This window comes from Vanacampus margaritifer, chromosome 2 (assembly GCF_051991255.1).
Source record: "Vanacampus margaritifer isolate UIUO_Vmar chromosome 2, RoL_Vmar_1.0, whole genome shotgun sequence".
Taxonomy (NCBI): domain Eukaryota; kingdom Metazoa; phylum Chordata; class Actinopteri; order Syngnathiformes; family Syngnathidae; genus Vanacampus; species Vanacampus margaritifer.
Window position 1 is genome coordinate 36,505,783 of NC_135433.1, and position 24,398 is coordinate 36,530,180.

General features: G+C 42.7%; 1 protein-coding gene across 1 annotated transcript; it reads right to left on the bottom strand.

Moving 5' to 3' along the window:
- Positions 1-3,986: 3,986 nt before the first annotated feature.
- On the bottom strand, positions 3,987-20,305 carry emilin2a (elastin microfibril interfacer 2a). The gene is made up of 9 exons (XM_077559897.1): positions 19,930-20,305; positions 18,109-18,234; positions 17,467-17,657; positions 15,509-17,383; positions 7,606-7,914; positions 7,401-7,454; positions 6,112-6,171; positions 5,883-6,026; positions 3,987-4,477 (listed from the first exon to the last, which is right to left on the bottom strand). The coding sequence occupies exons 1-9, from the start codon at positions 20,055-20,057 to the stop codon at positions 4,158-4,160; spliced, it is 3,207 nt and encodes a 1,068-aa protein (XP_077416023.1). The 5' UTR covers positions 20,058-20,305; the 3' UTR covers positions 3,987-4,157.
- Positions 20,306-24,398: the final 4,093 nt, after the last annotated feature.

A 24,398-nucleotide genomic window follows, 5' to 3' on the forward strand; every position in this document is an offset into this window, starting at 1 on the left:
TTTTTGTGTGTATGTGTGGTTTCCGCATTGCAAGGATGGAGTTCGTTTACAAAAGCGCAATGAGTATTGATCACTTACTGAATTCTCCAACCACTCCAGCAACTATTTAAACAAAAAAAAGTGATATAACAGGCCACACATAAAAGTCTCCAGGGCCCATGCCCCAAATTGAACATTGAAGTTGGACATTTTGTTTTGAAGCAGTCAACTTTCCGCCGAATCGTCAATTCTTTTCAATGATGATGCCCACTTTTCACCAATTGCTTCCGTATATTTGGCGAATGCTTTATGATTCGAAGTCTTGCAAAAAAAAAATTATTCGAGGTTTTAAGTACTCGCCGAAAGGTGGTCATTGTCATCGTCGGTGGAAGTGCCCACCTCTGGAAGCAGCCATTTTAAGGATAAATGTCCTTAAAATGGGCCTAGTCAGTTAGAAATAATTTGCCCTCATCACCAGTTACATGAATAATCAGCCTTAAGTCTGCTGTTGTAGGGCTAATACTAACATTGGCAATACTCGCATTGGCAGCTATGTGGTGGTGTTATAACCCTTTGAATAAAGACTCTTTGAACCCAGATGATGCAGCAATAGATGCAGAGATCATATAACTGTTCTCACAGTGGTAAACGACAGTTACGTATGTAACTACCGTTCTATAGCCACGTTTCCACCGTAGGAACTTCGGGGTAAATTTACGGGGCCAGCCCCAAATGTGCGCGTCTCCACTGCAGGAGCCTTCTTAACTGGGCCACATTTACAGGAACTTACGGGGAAGAGCGGAGGTCCTACTCGAGGGTAGGTACTCCGCCGGCCCGATAAACTCCCGATCGTGCTGATTGGCTAAAAATGATTTAGTATAAAAAAATGATCTTACCTTCATGCGCTACGATGATGCATTCTCGGCTTAAGTCTCTTCCACCAAAACAGTTCTCTTAGTAATCCTTTGCCTATTTTTGTTCCACTCTACTGTTAGCCTTTTCAAATTCTTCATTTAGACGCAGTCTCCTCTCACTCAAACCATCCATCCACGCCAAGTACATAAAAAAAAAGCAGAAAAAAAACGGCAACCACCTAAAGTTTTTCTCTTTCCTCGTTGTGATTTTCGTCGCGCGGTGCTTGGGTGACGTCATGGGAGAACTCGTCACAGGGCGTTTATGTGTCGATCGGAACTTGTGACGTCGCGAAATGGGTCGTACTCCGCAGTGGAGACACAGCCACAAGCGGGCCAGCTGAGAGAACGGTTCCTGTGAATGTCCCTACCTTCCTCCCCATAACCGAACATCCTGCAGTGGAAACGCGGCTTATGAGTCCCGGACGACCGCCAGGTGGCGGTGCTGAAACAGCACTAAAATCCCCCACGTGCATGCGTCACTCGAAAAATAATTCATAAAAGGGCATTTCCAGGGTTCTGGCTGACGTGATCCTCATGTATAAAAGCGGATCGTAACTGGAACCCAGCCTCTCAGAACCTTTTCGCGCAAATCAACATGAGGGCTCTGAGTGACAAGCAATGCTGGCGGTCGTTCGTGACTCATAGCACCATAGTTACACACGTAACTGTCGTTCTATTTCGTCCGTCCCGACTTCCTGGTGGCGGTGCTGAAACAGCATGGAAAGCTGAATACCAGCAAAGTTACGAAGACCCTGGAAATTGTACCTCACAGAGGGGCCTCCGCAGGACCGCGAACCACATCCAGTGGATGAGGAGAGGTGACATCCAAACTGTAGAATCTGAACGTGCAAGGTGACGAGCAAGAAGCGGCCGCAAAGACGTCCTCCAAGGACACTCCTTTCAGAACGGCCCATGATTTAGACACACTCTTGGTGGAGTGACTGCGCACCCCAGGAGGAGGGGGACGACCAGAGACCCGGTACGACTGCCGATTCACCTCCCCGATCCAATAGGAAAGGCGTTGCTTGGAAACAGCAGCTCCTTTATTCGGGCCGTCATCTCCATCCATCGATGGCGGAGCAAAACGAGCGAGACGCATAGGGTGGTTGGCTTGAGAGCCAGACAAAACTTTGGGAACAAAAGCACTATTTGGTCACAATGTGACCCCTGCCCCGTCGGGCTAACAGATAGTGTGGAGCTCCCCCACCTGCTTAGCGGTTGCAATCGCAAGTAGAAACGCCGTCTTGCGAGACAGCCAACAAAGTTACCCTTCGTTCAACGACTCGAAAGGGGACCTACACAGTGCGTCGAGCACCAGTCGAAGGTCCCAGGCGGGGACTCGAGGCGGGTTCATAAAACGAATGCAAAGGGCACCTCTGAGGAAGGAGCCCACTAGACTATGGCAACAAACAGACTTGACATCCACTGCAATATGGCGAGCCGAAATGGCCGCCACGTAGACCTTGATGATAGAAACTTGCACACCACTCCGCAAACAGCGTCCACCTGTTAGTATACAGCAAACAAGTGGACGAAGCCCTGGCATAAAGGATCGTATGCTTAACAGAAGATGAGCACTCAGTCATCAATTGGTCTCGACCCTCAGCGGCCAGACACACAGATGGAGCCGGCGGGGATCGGGATGCCAAATCCGACCCTGCTGTTGGGACAGTAGATCCAACCGAATGGGCAGGATCCACGGTTTGGAGAAGCAGAGACTGCGGAGGAGAGGGAACCAAGTCTGGGCTGGCCAAAGAGGGGCCACCGGCAATAACGTGTGACCCTCCAGAAGGACCAGATGAAGGGTTAGATGAATGAGGGGAAGAAGTGGGAAAGCATACAGCAGGCCCCTTGGCCTGGGGTGTGCCAGAGCATCTTGGCCGAGCAGGCTGTTCTGTTCCCTCAGGAAAAATCAGAGGGGACAGTGAGTGGACTCCTCAGGGGCAAAAAGATCTACCGTCGCCTTTCCGAAGCGACTCCAAATAGTGCTCACCACCTCCGGGTGGAGACGCCAATCACCCTGAGGTGGACGATGGCGGGAGAGGGATTCCGCTGACTGGTGGACAATGATAGAACAGACCGGCGACCCCAAAGTGCAAGAGCACCCATGAACCGACTGGACACTTGGAGACGCTTCCGACGGTCCAGCAGCGGTTTGAGCCAAAAGCGGAGCAGCCACCGTTGCAATGGTCGCAGCGACAGCAGGCCTAGAGGCACAAGTGCCGTCGGGGACGTTAACTTGCCCAGCAGACGCAGGAAAAGGACATAAGGCAGGATCCCATTGTCAGGGAAGAGAAAGATGAAGCGTAGCACATCGTCTACCCTCTGTGGGGACGGTCAGCGGTCTGACCGCCCCCCACCCCCCATCCTGATTGTCATTGGCTAGCTTTAGCTGTCAATCAAAGCCAAACTTGAAAGGAAGTATATGGTTGGTTGGCAAGCCATGCTTTACATGAAACAGAAGCAACGCAAATTTAGATAACCGATAGAAAAAAGTTACAGATTGGCAAGGCCTCTCAACACAGCTTCCAACCCAGGACGGGCACAGCTGACTGCCAGGGTGGGCCTGGCCCCCTAATGCCCGCCCATGCCGCCGGGTTCTCTATAAAAAAAAAATATATATATTTTAGTTGATTAATTATTTTCAGAAGATATTCCACATTATGTACTTATCTTTGTGGGTGCCAATAATGGTGAGCAGAACTGTATTTATGCAGGAAAGTTAAGTATGAATTGGCCTTGAACTGCCGCTAGGTGGCCAAGACGCACACGCCAGAAACAAATGAGAACATCTGGCAAAAGTTGATTCATTGTTTTTATTCTAATAATAATAATAATATGAAGTGCTATTTTTTCTCATTTAAAAAACATTGCATTTTTTGGGCTGGAACGGATTAATGTTAATTCCATTCATTTCGATGGGTACCAATGATTTGTGATACGGATGTTTTGAGTTCCTGGCATGGACATTGAATGAATTAAACTTGTATCTCAAGGCACAACTGTATGTACTTCCCCCACTCCCACCCTAATGAACCATTTGCAGCTGTACTATTCTCTCAAGAGTCGAGAGCATGTTGATGAATCATCTCGTTGAGTTCAAATATGCCCATTTATTGCCATCACCGGCGTCACATCACAGATTATGTGCGTTCAATTACTAAGACCTTTCCACAATCACAATGAGCAGTACAAAGATTGTCAAATATATTAGATGAAGATGTTTGTATGCACACAGTTCACATTGCAGTCTTTGCGCTTCAGCTATCTGCGCTGGCCCGATGGGCCGTACAGGTAGAGGGCGCCAAAAGTGGAGAGCACCTCCCGGGCGTCGGTGGTGGCCAAACGGCCCGCCGTCCTCAGCAGGCCCACGCGATCGCCTCGCTTCAGGGGTAAGACGAGGCCGAAGGACACCGAGCCGCCGCAGCCGCACGCGTCACGACTGCCCGGCGCCGCCGCCGAGCTGCGTAGCCTCTGGACGCTGCGCTGGGACACGGACAGGACCGCCTCGACTGAGTCTCCGTGCTGCGCCGTCAGAAGGCCTGAGATCAGGTAGCGGCCATCTTGAGGGACTGTGAACAAACCTATGGATGGGGAAAATGGACAATTGGCTTGTGTGGAAAAAAGTGGCATATTTTCACAAAGTCAAAATAAAAAAACATGTCATGACTTTTTCCCTCAACGATATACAACTTTTCCCCCTGCTAAAAATATATTGTAATACTTTATTTCTCAAATTGAAGGTAATCTTCTCCTTGATGAGCGCTCCGAGTGTTTGCGAACATAGCAGTTGTTGTTCTTGGTCAGCGTTCATTAAAAGTTACAAATGGGCACAAAGACGTGCCAGATGCTGGCAAACAGTTTTTCTCATCATCTCAATTTCTTCTACTACCTTATAACTGCAACTTCTTGAAAATAAACTTGACTGTTCTTAATAACTATTGTCAATATTGCAAAAAATGTTCTTGAAAATATACAACTTTTTATCCCTCAAATACAATATTTCTCAGAAATTTGCTTTTCTTGTAAGATACTTTCTAAAAAATATTCAAAAATGTTTTCTCAAAAAATCATTTTTTCTCTCTCTCTCCCAACATTGGCCCTTTTCTAAAAAAAAATAATGTCAAAATTCAACTTTTTTTGTTTAATCATAAATACGCATTTTTTTTCTGATAAGATTAGTTTGATCAAAAATATACAACTATTGTCATAAGATTGTGAATTTTTCTTAAAAATACGCAACTTTAACAAAACATTCCCTCGGGATTAATGACCCTTTCTCGAAAATAATATAATAGTGCCTTTTTTTAATTAAAGTTAATTAAAGTTTTTTCTCAAATACAAAACTTTTTTTTCTCAGAAATATGCAACTTTTTTCCTTGTAACATTATAGTTAACTCTCCAAAATATGACTGATAAAATTAAAAAAGACTGGCTTCTGTATTAAAATACCTTTTTTTCTTAATTTTTTTTGAAAATGAACAACTTTAATCTTGTAAAAATTCTGACTTTTTCTCCCAACTTTTTTCCTCAATACCACTTTTTCTCCCCAATTTTTTTTCCTCATAAGGGTTGCAACTTTCTTTCTTTAATGTGTCTGCAGCATGTAAACTTAAAATTCTAAAAAAAAATAAAGAATTTTTTGGGAATTTCTCAAAATTACAATTTTTTATTCTCCTGCGATTGTAGCTTTTGTCTTAAATTCCCCTCAAATATTCAACGTAATGCTTGTAAAATCACATCCTTTCTATAAAATATGCTTCTTTCAAAAAAAAATAAAAAATCTTAATAACATTTGGTTCCTGTAAATTGTGTCTTTTTGAAAATATAAAATGTATACCAAATTTAAAAAATGCTGAAATGTCATCTGGAAGTTAATCGCTTTTACATTCTAGTAGAAGTGTTTGTGTAGAAGCTACGCTATATAAACTATTGAGGACGTTGCATCTTAAGTAACGTATGAGCAAATACTTGAGTTTACAGTGTCACCTGTGTGGGGACTGTAGTGGCCACCATCGTTGAGCAGAACCTTGTTGAAGCGAATGATGCCAAACTCTCCAGAGAAAGGCTGGAGAGTGAGGCCGACCGAGAAGGAGAAAGGATCGGACAAGGCGTTGCGCTCTACTGGAACGTCTTACAACAACAACAACAACAACATGGTTAATCGGCTTTTGTCTGAATGCAACGCTCAGCGAAGTATTTCCAAGTGAGACTTTACCAAGTGATTCTACAGGAGCTTGGTAGGACGGGTTCCAGGGCACTTTAGCTGCAAATGGACCTGTCAGGTGCAAACACAACAGATGAATTGCTGGGCATTATTTCTGTAGAAGTATTACCTCTTCCAGGGATGATTTTAGCACCAATTGATTGTTAGTGGGTTTACACAAAACCAACATATCCGATTTCCTCTACACCTTTAGGAAGTATTTGAATAAAGTCATACAATTGAAAAGAAGTTGTCATTTTAAGACAAATACTGCATACTTCAAAATGTTTTCTCAAAAAATGAAATATTTGTAAAATTAAGATTTTATCTTATACTTCAGCTTTTTCCCCACAATATTACAAGTTCATTGTTTCATTACTATAGCCCCCCCCCCTGTATACAACAATTTCTCTCAACATTTAGTAATGACAAATGTTGATGATCCAATTCAGGTCTACGCGGGACGTGCTGATCATAATTAGCCTTGTTTGGCCTTGGCAGAGTTCTGCTGTGCTTTATTTGTATGATCTAGGCGCAAATATGCATGGCGAGGGTGCGTAACTAGGCAACCGAGGGCTAAATTCTTTTGTGGAACATCTGCAAACGAGCTCCAACTCCTTCCATGGTGCGTCCACACCTTCTTCAATCTAAACATCCTCTTCCCTCGCGCTCACGTAGGCTACACTTTATTCATAGCTTCACTTCTCACTCCATACGAACGCAGTTCAACATATTAATGCAGTGGTGCCTTGAGATACAAGTTTAATTTATTCAGTGCCCACGCTTGTAACTCAACACTCCTTCCTCAAATCAGCTCTTCACCATGGATACGTTCAAGCTTTTTCCCCAAAAACAATTGTTCATTGAGACAACACATCAGTTCAGTACGAACTATAAGTCGTTCTTTGCAAAAGATAAAGAATATATGACTGTGAATCATGCTATATTTAGTGTCTGTCTACATGTATTCAATCTGTTTCTGTTTTTTATTATAGCACCGCAACATCATGCAATAGCATTAGACTATCAGATTGAAAGAGCCATGTGGTTGCTTTAAATACACTTTGTGTACATTTTTTGTTTAGTTTAGTTGTTTTTTTTACTTCAAGTGCAAGTAACAATTTGAAGCGTCTTTTTTAACCAATTATTTGCCATAGTGCCTCTTATTGTATAGTCAGTTGAGCGTAGTTCACCGCCACCAATACAGTGCTCGTACCTCAAGTCAAAGCAAAAAAATTGTTTGAATGACAAATCTTGCAAGATGAATTCTAATCACAAGGCACCTGTGTGCTATGCTGTACCTGTGCGGCTGCTCCACTCTGACTTGGACGATACTGGCTGCACGGGAGGATAGCCTGCAAAAAGACAAGAAAGTATACCTTCAATGAAAATGGAAAGAAATGTAAAAATGAAAAACTGACTGATCAGCAAATAAAAATCAAATCTTGAAAAAAAAAAATCAAATCTTTCTGCCAGCCAATCAGTGAAGAAGGTAGGAAAGCCTACCTGGCGCTCCCGCAAACCCAGTGAGCGGCGGGCTGGCCGAGTCCTCAGATCCCCTCCTCACCGTGACCCTGCGCATGTACCCAGGGGGTCCCGCCTCGCCCGTCTCCACCACGGGCCTGCTGGGCAGCACGGGGACGCCTTGGCTGCCGGGCCACTGGGGAGCGACCGGCCGGCTCGGGGGGTTCGGCCTCACAATGTGCGTGTTGGGCTGCCTGGGCGGGGGGATGATGAGGGGGATGTGGATTTGGTGAACTCGGCCTCTGCTGGGGTCCGGCAGGGATGCCGGCGGGTCGGGTCTGAGGAGGACTCCTAAGGACACAATGACATGCCATTGATTCATGGTCTGAATCCCACACGGGGATCATGGCGGTATGGCGGGAATGGAATGACGTCACACTTCGAGGAAATCGACACTCATCGCTAATGTTTACATGAAGTCCATCAGCATGTGCAGGAAAAGGAGGGGGCTTGCACAGAAAACAGATGCGCACACAGACTCCGCTTGGAAACTTGAACCCTCGTGGTTTGAAACCATAACTTGAAACCTTAACACTGGCTTGAAGCTTACTTTGAAAAGCTGATTTGGAACTCGAAGTCTTGCTTGAAACTATTTTGAAACCCAAAGAGTGATTTAAAACCCTAGAATGAAAGTCTAGCTCTGAATTGGAAGTCACAAATGTAAACCCTCTTCAAATGTTTAAAAAAATAAAAAATAAAATATTTTATTTTAATATCATATCCGAGGGGTTGCATCAGTTCAGATAAAAAGCAATATTTGCATTAGCGGAATGGAGCCACCAACCTATCTTAACGAGGTTAACAAGAGGGTCAAGAGCCGTCATCGTGCCGCAGTGAGATTGTATCTCAACTAACGCCTCAATAATAAAATAGAGTGGTCGAAGTCAGCTGCAGTATTCACCGGAAGATGCTGGGCTGGCATGGCAACCGGCCATGGAAGCGGGAGCATAAATAAAGCTCTTATTAGCTTAAATAAGTGTCTGTACAGAATGATCCTACGGCACAGTTTGCATGAGATGCGCAAATTCATGTTTATATAAGATGACGGTTATGCTAAGCGCTCTAAGTATAGTCAAGAACGTCCAGGCAGGTCTGGGGATAAAACGGGCCGATGGATGGATGCAGTCCAACAAGACTTTTGCTGGAATTGCAACAAAGTATCAAAAGTTAGCATAAGAATAAACCTAAACGGTATCACATCTATCTATCCTAAACCACAGCCTTGTTGATTTTGATAGACAATGGATCCAAAAGGCCCAAAAAAGGAAAAGATTCAACATCGATCCCGCTCTTTCTTTTCAGCACTCAAGCTGTCGCCAACAAAATTGCATTCTTCCCCTTTGATCCAATCCCTTTCAGATAGACTGTATGGACTCATCATGAAATCACCAGAGCGGTACGCTGTTGCGTCCCAAACTAATAACACACGTCGTCAAATACAAAATAATACCAATAATAATAAGTGTGCTTCCAGCAAATGAGCCAATTACAAACCACGTCTAATCAAATATAAATTAAATTAAAACTTCTTGTTCATTTCCTCTCCATGTCGCCCTCAGGATTGCCTGAGTGCATATTTCCCATGGGTCCTACCCCCTCCCCCACACGGTTCGTCAAGTGGGGGTAACCACAAGCGCACGGTGAAGTCACCAGAACCAGATGCCAGACACAAGATGGCCTCCCGTAACAATGAGCCAGCTTACACGTCAACACATCACTCATTCCATCACACAGCGCTTCTCAAACTTTTTGCTTACCGGTGAGTTTTCTGAAGGACCCCATCACAGTCCTTACTCTAATCAAACAAAACATGTGTGACATGTCATCATTTATCACAAATTATTTTAAGACCTCACAACTTAACAGCTTGCGGGGACCTCAGTTTGAGATCCACCACCGTGCGAGTCACTTTGTAAATGGACGAAATCCTCTCGCCGCACGTTGGCTAATGACGACAGGAGGTCGGACACCTCGAGGGGGCTCGCATTGTACATCTGGCAGCGCTCCCCTCTGAAGACTTCCAGATGGGCTGCTGTCATGGGAGCGAGCGCCTCACCTTGCTGTTGATGAAAAAAGGCCCCAGGATGCGGGCTATATAAAGCATACAACATTTTGTAGTCGAATAATAAAGCCAATTCTCGCTCAAATGATCTCAAATTTGAGTATGGGTTTGTAAAACTCTCGGGTCAATAAACAGTGGGAAACTGTGTAGCGTATATGGCCCAAGTTGGGTAGGAATGCGCTACATTTACCAAATTATATTTACTCCAATCATTTTTGGCACAAATTCTACTGCAACATAATTTTACTAGTTATGAAGAAAAGTACTACTTTTATTTTTATGAATATATTTGCTTTTATGTTTCGAATTGGCAGTGACAACTGACTTTTGTTTCACCCATACAACGAAACAAGTGATATTTGACTCCATTAGACCAATCAAACGAAGCCAGGCAGTCACATGACTGTACTCTGACTCCATGGCCTGCTCACACAAGAGCAACTTTTTTTTAAAGTGACTAATTTTCGTGAAACCTGGAAAAACATGAGAAAAGAAGTATAAATTTTCCTTATGGTATCTTATAAGGATTTAATGTATTATTGTTTCATTCATTTCAAGTGATGTTTTGACTAATATCTGAATTGACACATTCCCATTTAAAAAAAAATGACTAGTTGATGTTCATGCTTTGATTTATTAAAAAAACAAAAAAACAAATTAAAAATCAAATTACTCTCCACTTGAGTATTTTTGCTTACTATATATATTTTTTACTTTTATAGTTACATTATTCTTGAGTACAATTTGTGGGTAATCTACCCACCTCTATCAACATGTAGTCAGGTATTCATATTTCAAATAATGTCCAATTAATTTGGCATATTATATAGTGCGTGTGCCTGCCGACTGCCATTTTCCTTTCTTGCCCCTCGACACCCTTTGACTTGAAGAGGACTTTGATGTCCTTGTTTTTTTTTTCTTCTGCTCTCCGCTGGCAATATACACTTCACATCTTTAGCAGAGGGTCCTCGCCTCTCAGTTTATAAATGCATTGATCCGCGAAATCAAAGCAGTTGTTTGATAAGATTCATTTGCTGAGGCCTCCCCACAAGATGGGACCAGGAGACGTCCTCTGGCACCCGTGCAAGGACATTTTTAAAAGGACATCATGAGGAGGAGGCAAGGAAGTGAGGGAACATCTCAGATGAAAATAAAGCAGCTCTAGAATATAAATAAATAACAAAAAAAAGTCAGGCTTTTTCTTTTGTATTTCGATATCTCCTAACAGGCTGAAGTTGAGTTGCCCCATCAGCGAGTTGCAAACTAGAGTAAATGTTTCAAGCCTAGAAAACAAGGGTTTACTACAATGGTTTGGTTACGTTTTTAAATTAGGGTTTGAAGTCAGGGTTGGGGTTTCAAATTACAGTTTTAACTCATGGTTAGGGTTTCAAACGGGTGATTTAAGCCATGGTTTAAAACATGAGTTAAGGTCTCAAAGTAAGGTTTTAAGTCAGGGGTAGGGTTTCAAGCGAAAGTATTAGGGTTTTAAATTAGGGGTCCTAGTCAGGGTTAGGTTTTCAAATCAGGGTTTCAAGACAGCAGTAGGGTTTTAAACTAGGCTAAAGGTTTCAGACCAGGGTTAAGGTTTTAAACACGGGTTAAGACCTGAAATTAGGGTTTCAAGTCAGGGTTAAGTTTTTAAAACTTTTAAGCCTGAAGTGGGATTTTAAACTAGGGTGAAGGTTTCAAGCCAGGGTTAGGGATTCACACATGGGATCTCCAAGTGGGGTTCCAAGTCAGGGGTAGGGTTTTAAATTAGAGTTTGAAGCCAGGGTTAAGTTTTCAAAATTTCAAGTCATGAGTGGGATTTTAAACTTGGGTAAAGGTTTCAAGCAGTGAGTTAGGCTTGGATTTCAAGTCAGGGTAAGGGTTTTAAATTAAGGTGCCAGGCCAGGATTTTCAAACAATGGTTAGGTTTTACCAAACAAGAGTTTCAAGCCAGGGTAGGGGTAGGGTTATCTAGGGTTTCAAATCAGGACTAGTGCTTGAAGTTCGTGTTAGGATTTCAAATTAGGGTTTTAAGTCAGGTTTAAGGTTTTTCTGTACAGAGACGTGCGAAGTTCCTCCACCATGTTTTATGCAACCCCACCATGCGAGGATAGAGCTGCATATGACAACGGCTGGTGTGTTTACAAGTCTAATCGCGGCCCTCATATAAGCGCTACGAGCGTCCCAACGCCATCTGGAGCATACTTCATGATTTCATGGACATTTTATCCCTTAGTAATGAGAAATGAAAAATTTAGTTTCACATACAAACAAATTAGTTTTAAGCTCATTTTAGTCAGTTCTATATCCTAGTAGTCTAGTTTTAGTTTTTTGGGTTTTTTTAAGTATTAATTTTATAACAAATACAGATCAAGCAATTCAATTTCAACAAATAATGTTGACAAAATACTACCATGTTATGAAAACAGAATGGCCTTAACATATCAAACAAGCAAAACAAAAACATTTGAATTGCTAATTAACCACATGAGTGACACTCAGCCTGTACTTATGCTTTCTGATCTTTCTTTCTGAGCATTGGCCAAAATTCTGATGCATGTATACTGTTGAGTTTCTTTGGGTTTTTTTTTGTATGTTCAACCCCCCTAAACCCCCCAACGTTATTGTAATTATGCTGCTAATGACATTAGCATTAACACAGAATGGGAACAGCAACAAGTCTAAAATGCTACATTTTCCTCCGTGTTTCACTCAAACATAAGTCAGTATAACCACACATCACGTGTTCCGCATATAATGGTACCACACTAGCATACACAGACAAGATCATGATGACATTAGCACATCAAAGCTAAATTTAGCCTGAAACTAGCTAGCAGTCTATTTGTACCAGGAGTTATGCGAAAATCTTGAAGGTTGTTATAAAATTAATAACAAGCCAATTTTCGAGTAAGATATGTGTCATGAGGACTTGTAACTTAAATTCAGATAAACAATGACGTGGTGGCCATTTTAAATGTTAGACAGCTGCAGGCCACCAACAAACTTTTTTCATCCCGTCTTAGCCTGCCAATGAAAATTTCCATTGTCACTGTTATGTTATCCACCATCCAGCCATCATCTGAACCGCTTATCATGGGGAAAAAAAAAGGGTATAGACGAAATCATTTTGCCATTGTTGACAAAACTGGTCAGAAATGGCTTGGAATGAATGCATCATAGATTATGCTATTACAGCAGTAGAGTCATAATTACAGTACAAATATTCGTAAGAAAAATACTTCGAAGGCCATCAATAAAAAACATTCAAAATGAAAAACAGTACTAAAGCAGTAACTGAGTGTGCTTTCTTGTGCAGCGTGACAACGTATTTTCACATAGCTTCACCAACCAGTTCATTGTGCACTGTTCGTCACCTCAAATGTCAGGATCGACAGAAAGCAAGGACCCCTCATAATGGCACTTTTCTGGTTACTGTAGCTGCAACAGTGCTATGAGACGCCGTTTGTTCTACACACGTTCACGTCTTAACTGATTTATTTTTCAAAGATGTCTCCTGTTTTCCGATCTTTTCAAGTTGACGGATGGCCAAAAGATCACAGTTTGTACCCATCTGTTACAGACAGCCCCGTGTCCATCGTTCCTGAATGTTCCAGCTATGACAACAGCTCATCTGTTTACAGCCTACTCGAGGCCCTCATATGACTGCAGTCTGCTCTGGATTACACATTTCACTGACACTTTGGTATCTCTCATTTTGGCTACTTTGCTTTTCCCCTGTGCCAAACCAAAACATCACTACATAATACAAATATTTGGGGTGGTAACTTGTTTTGAGGGATGACCCTCATGATTACTTCATCACTGGTTTCCACCAAGAACGGTTTCAACTGCCAAAGCTGGTTAGGTAACTGAATTCATTTTTGGTACACAACACACTCATGTTGCTATGATGCCACATTATTTACGTAGGTGACATCCAGAACACACACCCCGCAGTGGAAACACTTGCCAGATCAAGATTTAACCCGAAGAAGACACTTCGGATGTCTGTATGCTTCCAGGCAGCATGTTGTGCTAGTGGCTAGCATGTCCGCCTCACAATTCTGAGACCCCGGGGTTTGACTCTCAACTCCAGCCTTCCTGGCCTATTTGCACCGTGACTGCGTGGGTTTTCTCTAGTACTTTGGCTTCCTCCTATCTAACTCAACATGCATGTTAGGTTCACTGAAGACTGTAAATTGTCTATATGTGTGAATGTGAGCGTGAATGCGTGCAAGTCTACATGTGCTCTGTGATGGGCTAATGACCAATCCAGGGTGTGCCCCGTCTCACATCCAAGCCAGCCGGGATTGCAAGTGCTATAGAAAATTGATGGATGGAAGACATTTTCCACAATTGTATGCTTCCAACTTAGCGCTAACAGTTTGGGGGAGGCCCCGTTTCATACTCCGTTCCCCATCACTACATTGTTCTGGTTAATGCACTGACAAGAAGAAGGGAGGCACTGGCCGTCGGGCCCGAAGCCATGACATCACATCTGAGGGCAGTCGACGCATCTGGTCATGGGTGTGGAGCTGCACTAAACCTGTCCTCTTCTCCATAAGTGTAATGAGTCAGGGCCCTTAATGAGGACCAGACCCCGACTCGTCAGGCTGAGGTCACTCTACGGGAATCCCTGGAGTTTGATCATGTGTGCATGTGTGAGGCGTGTGCACTGAGTGACTGAGTGCTGAGGTCGATGTCGGCGGCGCTGTGGTATGTGAAAGGAAAACCCAAAAAGCGACATTACTCAGTTTGTTACTCAGGGAGGAAAAAGACAGTTGACTCGGTGTTTTGATGTCTACTTTGTGGAAGCAAAAACGGCACAATTAAATCACTGCAAGCAGTCAGCGGGGGCTGCAATCCAAAACCCGGTTTGCCGGATAAGTATTTTAGCTTCAATTTACCTGCCACATTCCTTCTATAAAAACTGTGGAATTCTTGGGACAACAACATCACAAGTCACAGGAAGTTTCCATTATAGGCCTCGGCGGCCTGGCGGTGCGGCCGCATATTGAATGACATAGGAGGAGGCCAGCCAGACATCCAGCAAGAGGCCCAGTGAACTCGTGTCCTCCCACTCGGGGAAATACCCTGCGGCCATTCAGGGGATGTGATCCTTTTCCTCAGAGCATCCGTGTGAGTCGTGCAGGCAGAGTGCATGATATTATGCAGGATTATCTGCAGGAAGGCTTTGTGTTTGTACAGATGTTAATCAGGCTTGATACAACTTGTGAATGCTAGGAGAGTTAGGAAGGAAGTCTATGGAAGAATCACAGCTATTAATTTAGTACATTTGAGAACTCCTTGTCATACTGTAGCTTTGGATTTTCCTTTCTATTTCCAGGATTAAAGACTTGTCTTTTACAATCATTGCCAAACTCGTTAGGTAAACTTGCACTATCCATCCTTCCTTCCATTTTCTATCACGCTTGTTTTTAGGGTCATGGGTAAACTCTAGCCTATTCAAGCTGACTCTGCGTGAGAGGCAGCAGGCACCGTGAATTTTTTGCCAGTCAATAACAGGAAAGAAACAGCAAAAATCCAAGCAAGGAACCTCAAATAGATCTGAACTCAGAAGCCCTGATGGTGAACAGACCTACATTGTGACCTTAAAGTAATAGTAGTCAAAAGTATTCTTAAAAACAAATCCACTCCAGCCCAGGTCATTCCTAGAAAGCCACCCCTAGTGTAAATACCTTCAGAGATCCTAGTTTGTATCGGAATGTATGAGTTCTGTTGGAAATGTTTGATTATGGGTTCATAGTCTCTGTCAGGTTAAACTTTTCAGACATGACCTCATCCAAGTCTGAATGTTGCAGAAAAACTCACCTGGATCCTTGGCGGCGACATCTTTGGAGACCTGTCTGGCCATGGCAGACAGCTGGGCTTGGAACCGCCGCAAGGAGTTGTGCAGTTCGGCAATGTCTGCGCTGTGACGTCCACAGGTACCATTCATCCTCCCCAGGTTGCCCTTCAGTTCTTCAATGTGAGCGGAAATGACGTGTAACCTGAGGCACGCTTTCTCGAGTGCGTCCACCCGTCCTTCCATGTGTTGACACCGACTCTGGTCAGCCAACACCTGCTTGCCGAGTGCGTCCACTTTGTTCGTCAACTCCTCGATCTGGAGGCCAGTGGCGTCAGGTAAGTCAGTGAGCGCCGGCCTCCCCGGACCACTTAGTTCTGCCTGGCAGCATGTTGCATTTATTTTAACCATGTCTTGGTTGTACTTGCTCAATGAATCACTCAGTCCAGTGACAGCACCAGCCAGGCCCAGAACATTATCTTGGATGCTAATGAGCCCCTTCTGGAAGTCATCCATGGTCTTGGAACGTCTCTCGTTCCCAGCTGATTCCCCTTCAATTCTCTCGAGCAACTGTTGGAGCTTGTCTGTATTCGTGCCAACATCGATATGAAGAGTGTCCAAATCATTCCTGTAGCGACGCAGGTCCTTCCAAATTATATCCAGTCCCTTAAGTGAGGGCGCAGAACTTCCTTCAACGACAGTAGCTTCTGAGCTCGAGCACCCTGCTGAGCACAATTCTCCAACAGCATTGATCTTGTCATCCAAACCCTGGAGCAGGAACTTGTTGTTGTTGACTTGCGCCTGCACGGCATCCATAGAGTCTCCGAACATCCCTGGGAAGGAGTTGTTGCTCATTTCCACCAGCATGCTGGTGAACTGGTCCTCCATGCTGTTGAGACGCTCATCGAGAACTTGCCTCAGCGACGCCACTTCTTCTGTAATGATCCGCGTCAGCTTCTCTTCTATGTAGAAGCAGTGAGTTTCCGCATTTTGTTCGCTGACGTTTAAGCGGGCCTCCAATTCTTCAATCAGCGGGATGAAGTCATTTTCCTCTCGGGGTTCAGACAGGTGTATCAGCTCGTTGTCGATACGAGCGTTCAAGACGCGGTAAGCCTCAGCGATACGGTCAATCTCAATCCACAAATCTTTGTGGTCGCTGTGGTCCTCCTGCTTCTTAATTGGGTCCGTCTGCCGCTGAGTTCGCGATGGCCCATCCGCAGCTGTCATGTCCACCCGCAGAGCTCGGATCTCCTTCCTGAGGTCGGCCTCCTTGTTGTCCACCAGTTTGGTGAGGCTGTCCAAATCTTGGTCGCGGCTGTCCTCGCAGGTCTTCTGCAAAGTCTGGATCTTGCTACTACATGCTGCTTGTATCTTGTCCAACTGTTCCTTCATGGTCTGGTCCATTTCATTCTTCAGCTTTTCGACTTTGCCATCGATGTAGCTCTGCACAACATCAAGCTCCATCATGGCCGGTGTCTGTGATTGCGAGGCATCCATCAGGACACGAATCTGCCCCTCGTGGCTTGTTATCGTCCCTCGCAGGTCTTCCAGCAACTCCTCCTTGCTTTTAAGTGCGTCGTTAATATCATCTAAGCGGCCTTCAATTTTTTCTAAGACCTTGTCTCCGGCAATCCCGCCTCTGGATGCCTGGTGGCCATCCAGCACTGCAGGGCTGTCCTCGGGTCCTGGGACCACCGCAATGTCGGGAGGCTGCATGTTGTTGAAGAGGGTCACCAACATGTTCTTGGTGTCCTCCTGCAGGTCTGCGCGTAGGTTGGCAGTCAACCCTTTCAAGGCAGACTGCAAGTCCAGGACGGTTTGGGTGAGACGCTGAACTTCACCTTCCAGAAGGTGCACCTTGTCGTTTGTCTCATGATGGCCTGTCTCTCTGCGCTCTGGCCCTGAAAGCAAGTAGGTAATACAGTGAAGTTATGCAAAACAAAAGATTTGAATTGACACTAAACTGGCACAAATGTGGTCTTACTCTGTATGTGTCGGTTTGAATATCCAGTACTTGATGGGCCATAGGGCTGAGTTCCTTGTATTATCTGATGTTCTGGAGTGGGCTTTAAATCTCTACAGCCAGGTCCTTGGTAGCCCGGACAGCACCGCCACTCCAACTCTGTGACTTTCTTGTGGGCAATCTTGTACGTGGGCCGGAAGCGTGTTTTGTACCTGAGAAAAGGTTGGGATCATCAGGCAAACATGAACTACTATAGAACACTAAACACCCTCTTTGTGAATGTCAGTGTTCAAACAGCTACTATTGAAATTCATAAACTTCTGCATGGAGGTTCAGAAAACTTTTTGTTTGGAAATGACACATACTGTTTTTTATTGTGATTATTAATCGTCTGAGCTTCTGATCTTCATTGGCTTGCATTGCAGTTTTTCCATTGTGCAGTCAAGACAAAAAGCGCCCGAGTAAAAATAAATGACATCACTCCCCTGCAGGCAGAGGTCGTGTCTTGGAGAACACTGAAAGACTGATTCTGCCTTTCCCCACCTCTCTACCCCAAATGTGACACCAATAACATTACTTGCACTCACATAAAAAGAAATAAAATAAAACATGACCCAATTTTAAAGTTAGCTAGTACTCATTAGCATCCATTGCAGAACTCACGTCACTTGATGGGGGCAGTTGGTTATGTATGGTGGGCAGGGGGCCACCACGGGCTCCTGGAAGCTCTCAATGCTGCCCTGCACGGCGCAGCTGACATTCTTGTGCACCACGTAGGCGCACCAGTTCCTGAGCGACAGAGGCAAACCAATGACATGTTTAATTAAAGAGCACATCTTGCAGTAGTAATCAAATGTTGACCAGTATGTGACTATGTGTTCATAAAGTCTCTTCATTTTTCTGTTTGTAACCATTGTGATACTTGTAGCATGTGACCACATAATGGCCTGCATGGTGAAGCAGCATGTGGCTCATCATCCAAGGTAATTCCTGAGCATACTGTTCCAGGCAACAATTTTAAGTTTTTGATCATGACGGCAGTTGCTGTGTCAACAGACCTTGAGGTCTTGAGTCTCTCGTCTTTCTCAGGCTACAGCGGGAAGTTGTATACTTTCCCAGTTTGTATTACAGAAGTAGGGGAAATATTGTCACAACAGTAATATGGAGAGATGTTGTCATCTGTGGATAAATTATTGCTGGTCATATAACACAGCATGACACCTCACACAGTGGTGAGACTGGAGACCAGGGATTTGAACCCAGGACCTCTTGACTAAGACGCAGATTTGCTACCTTTTACCTCAGACGGCAGCCAACAAAAAAAAAAGAAGATTATTATTTTTTTTAACAAATTAATAATGCCCCCCACCAGATAGATAGATAGATAGATAGATAGATAGATAGATAGATAGATAGATAGATAGATAGATAGATAGATAGATAAAACAATTACATTTGAAAATACACAAATATTTGATGGGAAAAAATAATTTGGAAATATAATAAAAATTAAAAAATGTTGGGAGTAAAATTTCAAATGTTAGAAACTAAAAGGTGGCACTGGTTAGCACATCTGCCTGGTGGGTTCAAAACCTGGCTTCGGCCTTTGCATGTTTTCTCTTTGCGTTGGTTTTCTATGGGTACTCCAGTTTCCTCCCATATTCCAAAATCACGCATGGTAGGTTGTCTGTTGATGAATGACACTGCAAATGGTTGTCTCTATGTGCCCTGTGTTTGGCTGTACCCAGCTGGCACAGGTTTCAGCATACCATGACTCTACTGAGGATAAATGGCACAGAGAATAGATAGATAGATACTTATAGGCAAAATTGACAAAATAAAAGGTTTAAAAAATACACAGACTAAATATTAAGGAAAAAAAAGAGAAAAATACACAAAAATATTAAATGGAAAATTAACATATTAACAAACAGGCCTATTAGAAAAACATATAATAATATTAAGAAAAAATAAACACATTTTAGGGAGTGAAAAACCCTTAGCTAAAAGTTTAGTTATTGGTTTGAAGTACTGTGAGACAACCACAACATTAAAAAAACATACACACAAAAAAAATATTTATTACTGTAGTCTGCAGTGGCATAATTCTGAGAGCCTGCTAATTTTTTGGCGATCTTATTTTAGCACCACATTCGCACAGAGCAACCTTATTTATTGCTGACTTTTGACTTGTCCTATATTGAACTTTTCACTTGCAACTACAGGCAAAAGATTGGGCGTCCACTTATCACACGCATTCCCCAACGCGTATCTTATCTGCTGGAGAAACAATTTTCTGCTGTATTTAGTACCATTCGGGAGATAAAATAAGTGTACAGACACGAAGAGAGAAAAAAAAAAAGTCATTTCTTTCTTATTGGCATCTGCGCAGCATGTGCGCACACAAAGTTGGATCCAAGCAGAAGAAACGCCCTGAGTGCACTCTTTAGTCAAGAAAAAACATGAGAATGAGACTTTACTGACCTGTTTCTGTGTCTGTGCACCACTCCGGCGTGGAAAGGATCATAAGAAGGTGGTGGAGGAAAGCCATGCGTGAAAAAGTTGCAAAACAGCGTGAAAAGCGTCCACCACAGTGCGCCTCCCGCACCCATATTTACATTAAAAAACAACAACACTAAAATATATATATTTAAAAAGTTATGGCTAGTCTAAGCTACTGTGACATGCTCCATGCGTTGAGTGGGCGCCTTAAAAAAAAAAGAGGAAAAAAGTTAACTGCCACAACTTGACTGCAACTCCCTTCTGGCGTGAAGCGAAAGGATCCACGCCCTCCTTCCAATAAAACAACACAATGGAAGGAGAAGGAGGAGAGGTGGGAGGGAATCTGTGTTCAATCAAATTGCCGTCTGGGGAACAGTCGCTCGTTAATTAGCCACAAAGATTGGATTAGGAGGACTTTTTTCACACTTTTACCCACTACACGCACACACACACACGGGACACGTCATTAGGTACATTTTCACAATGGCATCCAATTAACAAAAAAACTAAACTAAACAAAAAAAAGATTTTACAAGATAGTGACGCATGTGGTGACGTTTTTTTTTTTTTTTAATTAAATCAAATTGAGTGAAATAGCTTAAAGTTAATTAATTTTGTTCAGGCTCACTGTCAAGGCAAGGCAAGGCAAGTTTATTGTATAGCACACTAACCCTAACCCTAACTCAATACGCTTTACCCGACAACACCTATAAGCATCAACAAACACAGTAGTTACATTCAGAGCAAAGAAGAGAAAACAAAGTAGGTTACAAAATTTACTAAAAGAGCAGTGTTAAAACATTAGACAGCAAACTTTAAAACCATTTAGCGTAAGGAAGTTTAAAAAAATAAATAACAATAATGATAATTAAAAGAAGAAAAAACACAATTTAAAACTGTTTAAAAGACCTTAATCAAAGGTATGTGAAAAAAGTTTTCTAACCTGGATTCAAAAGCATTTACCGGTACACTCGGGGCTGACTTCACTTCTGTTGGCAGCTTATTCCATTTGTGTGCAGCATAACAGCTAAATGCAGCTTCACCATGTTTACTTCGAACTCTGGGTTCTACTAGTTGGCCCAAGTCTGTAGATCACAAAGCCCTGCTGGGTTTGTATTCAATCAGCATTTCTTGAATACATTCAGGACCCAAACCATTCAGTGATTTATAGACCAGTAGCAGAATTTTGAAATCTATTCTATAGCTGACTAGGAGCTAGTGTAAATCCTTAAGGACTGGAGTGATATGTTCTGATCTCTTTATTTTGGTCAGAACTCGAGCGCTGCAGCGTTCTGAATGAGCTGCAATTGTCTGGTGTTCTTTTGAGAGAGTCCAGTCAGTAATTGAGTCTGCTGGAGATAAAAGCATGGAAGCTTTTTTTGGTCTGCTTGGAGCATGCAGTCCTTCAGTCTGGATGTTTTTCAGCTGATAAAAGACTGTTTTAGTGATTGATTTGACATGATTGCTGAAAGTCAGGTCTGAGTTTATTAGCATCCAAAGATTTCGAACTTGGTCTTTGGTATCTAAAGACAGTGACTCAAGATGTTTTCTAACAGCAATCCTCGTTTCTTTATTGCCAAAAGCAATGACCTTCGTTTCGTTTTCGTTTAGCTGACAAAAATTTTGGTTCATCCAGTTGTTAATTTGCTCTAGTGAGTGGCACAATATGTTAATTTGACTGCTGTCATTTGGGGATATTGATAAATACAGTTGTGTGTCATCTGTATAACTATGACAGTCAACATCGGCGTTCTGAAGCATTTGACCCAAAGGCAACATATACAGACTGAACAACAGGGGTCCAAGGACTGAACCTTGAGGGACCCCACATGTCATGGCCATTCAATCAGATTCAAAATTTACAATGGTCACAAAGTAACTCCTTTCCTCCAAGTACGATCTAAACAATTTCAGGACTGTTCCATTGAATCCCACCCAAGTTAATATACTGTAAAACAGTATATTATGATCAATCGTGTCAAATGCTGCACTGAGGTCCAATAAGACGAGCACCGATACCTTCCCTGCGTCAGTGCTCAATCTTATATCATTTAGTACTTTAATCAGAGCTGTTTCTGTACTGTGATAAATCACAGGCTATGATTCAAGTAACTTCTTAACTGTCTTAACTATCTTAGAGTGCAAAATGAATACGTTAATTATAACCACTGAAAACCCCCCAAACTAAAATAAAATAAAACTACTCACCTACTGACGACGTACTGAACAAAGTAGTATTAGGAGAAAACAAAAAATACACAACACAGGGATTCTCAAAAGTGTAGTACAAGTACCATTATTGGTATGTGTGCTCCCTCTAGTGGTATATGAAAGAAGTACAAGCCAATTAATAACCAAGTACGGTTCAGTTGTATTTAACTTTTAAGTTCAAAACATTTGCATTTAGGATTCAAAAACAGTCTCTTTTTAAACAATTATTTAGATACAATTTTTATTTAACTTTTGTGAATCATTCTTTACATAGGAGCAAAGTCAACCAAGTGGCCATAATTGAAGGGAAACACCTTCTTTTTATTTATTTATATATTTTTTAGCAAACCCAATGTATTTTCTCAACATACCTAACATTGGCGCTGTTCTGTATACTTCTCCTTCAGTCCTGAGCCTTGCACAGGCCCTGCAGGCATAGACTGCGCTCTGGGCAGGAATTCATTGTTGCTGCTTTGCTGCTGTGAGGGAGGAGGCCAATTTCCACACGTAGACACACACAGTCGCACACAGCAGCTCAGTGTAAACTGTTTTTGTTCTTCTATGGCCTCTTTGTAGAGGCAGTGATTTAAGTAACAAGTGAATCCTTGAGATAATTTCAATTTCAATCAAACGATTTTGTAGTAATCTTGAAAAAAAGACACACAAGCGAAGAAAAATGAATACTGTACTGATGATCTTTACTCACAAAAATTGACATACTCAGTATGAAATCGGTGCCTGTTTAATTGAATACAAAGCTGATGACTTGTTCTGTTGTTGTTGTATGAATGGCAACAGGTGGATTCACATTGTTGGCATAAAAACTGTATATATTTCTTATCAATAAATAATAATATTTGGGAAAATTTAGTGAAATAGAGGCATGTGCAACCAACGCTCACATTTGGCACAACAGGATGAAGCACTTCCGGGTTAGGTCTTTGGCAGAGCCCAATGATAGGAGACAGAAACAAAGCACCTGTAGGAATACTGAAAGTCTTTAACCCTATAAAGCCAAACGTATCATATTAAATACAAGACATTTTGAGCCCTCTATTTCATGACAACATTTTTTTCCCCATTTACTCTTTGACTACCAAAAACGTTAAATAACGTTTAGTAAAATCCTACGGAGGACTGCCAAAGACGTTAAAAGACATTCTCTATGGATTTTTTTTGAAACGGGTGGAGGAAAGCCTTGGCCAGCTGTGCTGAAAGTATCAAGCAGATCGAGTTAGTATAATGACTATTTTTGGCCCCTAGATGGCAGCGATGACTCTCTTTGGACAAGATTGGGTAGACGTCAGTAGAAGACGTGAGGCGGAGCTAGAGTGTTGTTGAGAGAATGTCTGAGGAAGCGAAAATGGCGACCGGTTGCAAGCAGCTCACGCTTGAGCATTGTTTTCAAAGACGAAAAGCATCGACCAATGCTAAAGAGCACATTGATGACGACGATGATGATGATGGTGACTACGAGGTTGACGCCAAAGTTGGAAGCGTTGACGCGGCGGCTATGACCACGTCATAAAACCTCACCGGCTAGCGATGCTAACGCCGGAAAACGCGGAGCACAACCAAGCACTTCTGCACAGGCAGATATAATATAATATATAATAGATATAATATATAATATTATATATATATATATATATATATATATAGATATAATCGGACGACGAAGAGTGCCCCGAGTCCAATGCATATTCATTGGAGGAGTGGGTACAGTCTGATCACGGAGAAGACACTGGTTATGGACTACGATGCCACCATGAATGGAGCGGATAAGATGGATCAGAACATCTCTTACCACCCGGTATAGGAACTGAAGGGCATGAGGAAGCCAGACGTAACACCACCGTAACGTCACCGTATCATGATCCTGAGAGTAGACTTGATGGCAACATGGCCAAACACACACTGCAGTATATATTTGCTATTCCCCGGAAAAAACGGCCGGCAACAAAGTGTAGCGTCTGCACGCGAAGGAGCCATCGCAGTGAAACTAATCTGTTGTGCAAATCCTGCTGCGTCCCCTTGCACGCAGGGGAGTGTTACAAAAAGAAAAACTGCATTTGAAACATCCACATAATTGTAAATAGTACCACAGTTGCACACATTTGTAAATAGTTTGCCAAATTGTTTTGTCAAACTGTTGAATGTAAATAAACATATTCTGCTATCAAAAAACACTTTTTCATTGTTGGTGGTAGTGTTTTACAGAAGTAAAGCACTGTTTAGGT

Coding starts and splice junctions, on each gene's coding strand:
- emilin2a (XM_077559897.1), bottom strand. CDS start 20,057: ATGGGTGCGGGAGGCGCACTGTGGTGGACGCTTTTCACGCTGTTTTGC. Junction 17,658..18,108: donor AACTGCCCCCATCAAGTGAC/GTGAGTTCTGCA, acceptor ACCTTTTCTCAG/GTACAAAACACGCTTCCGGC. Junction 7,915..15,508: donor TGTCGCCGCCAAGGATCCAG/GTGAGTTTTTCT, acceptor TTGTGTCCTTAG/GAGTCCTCCTCAGACCCGAC.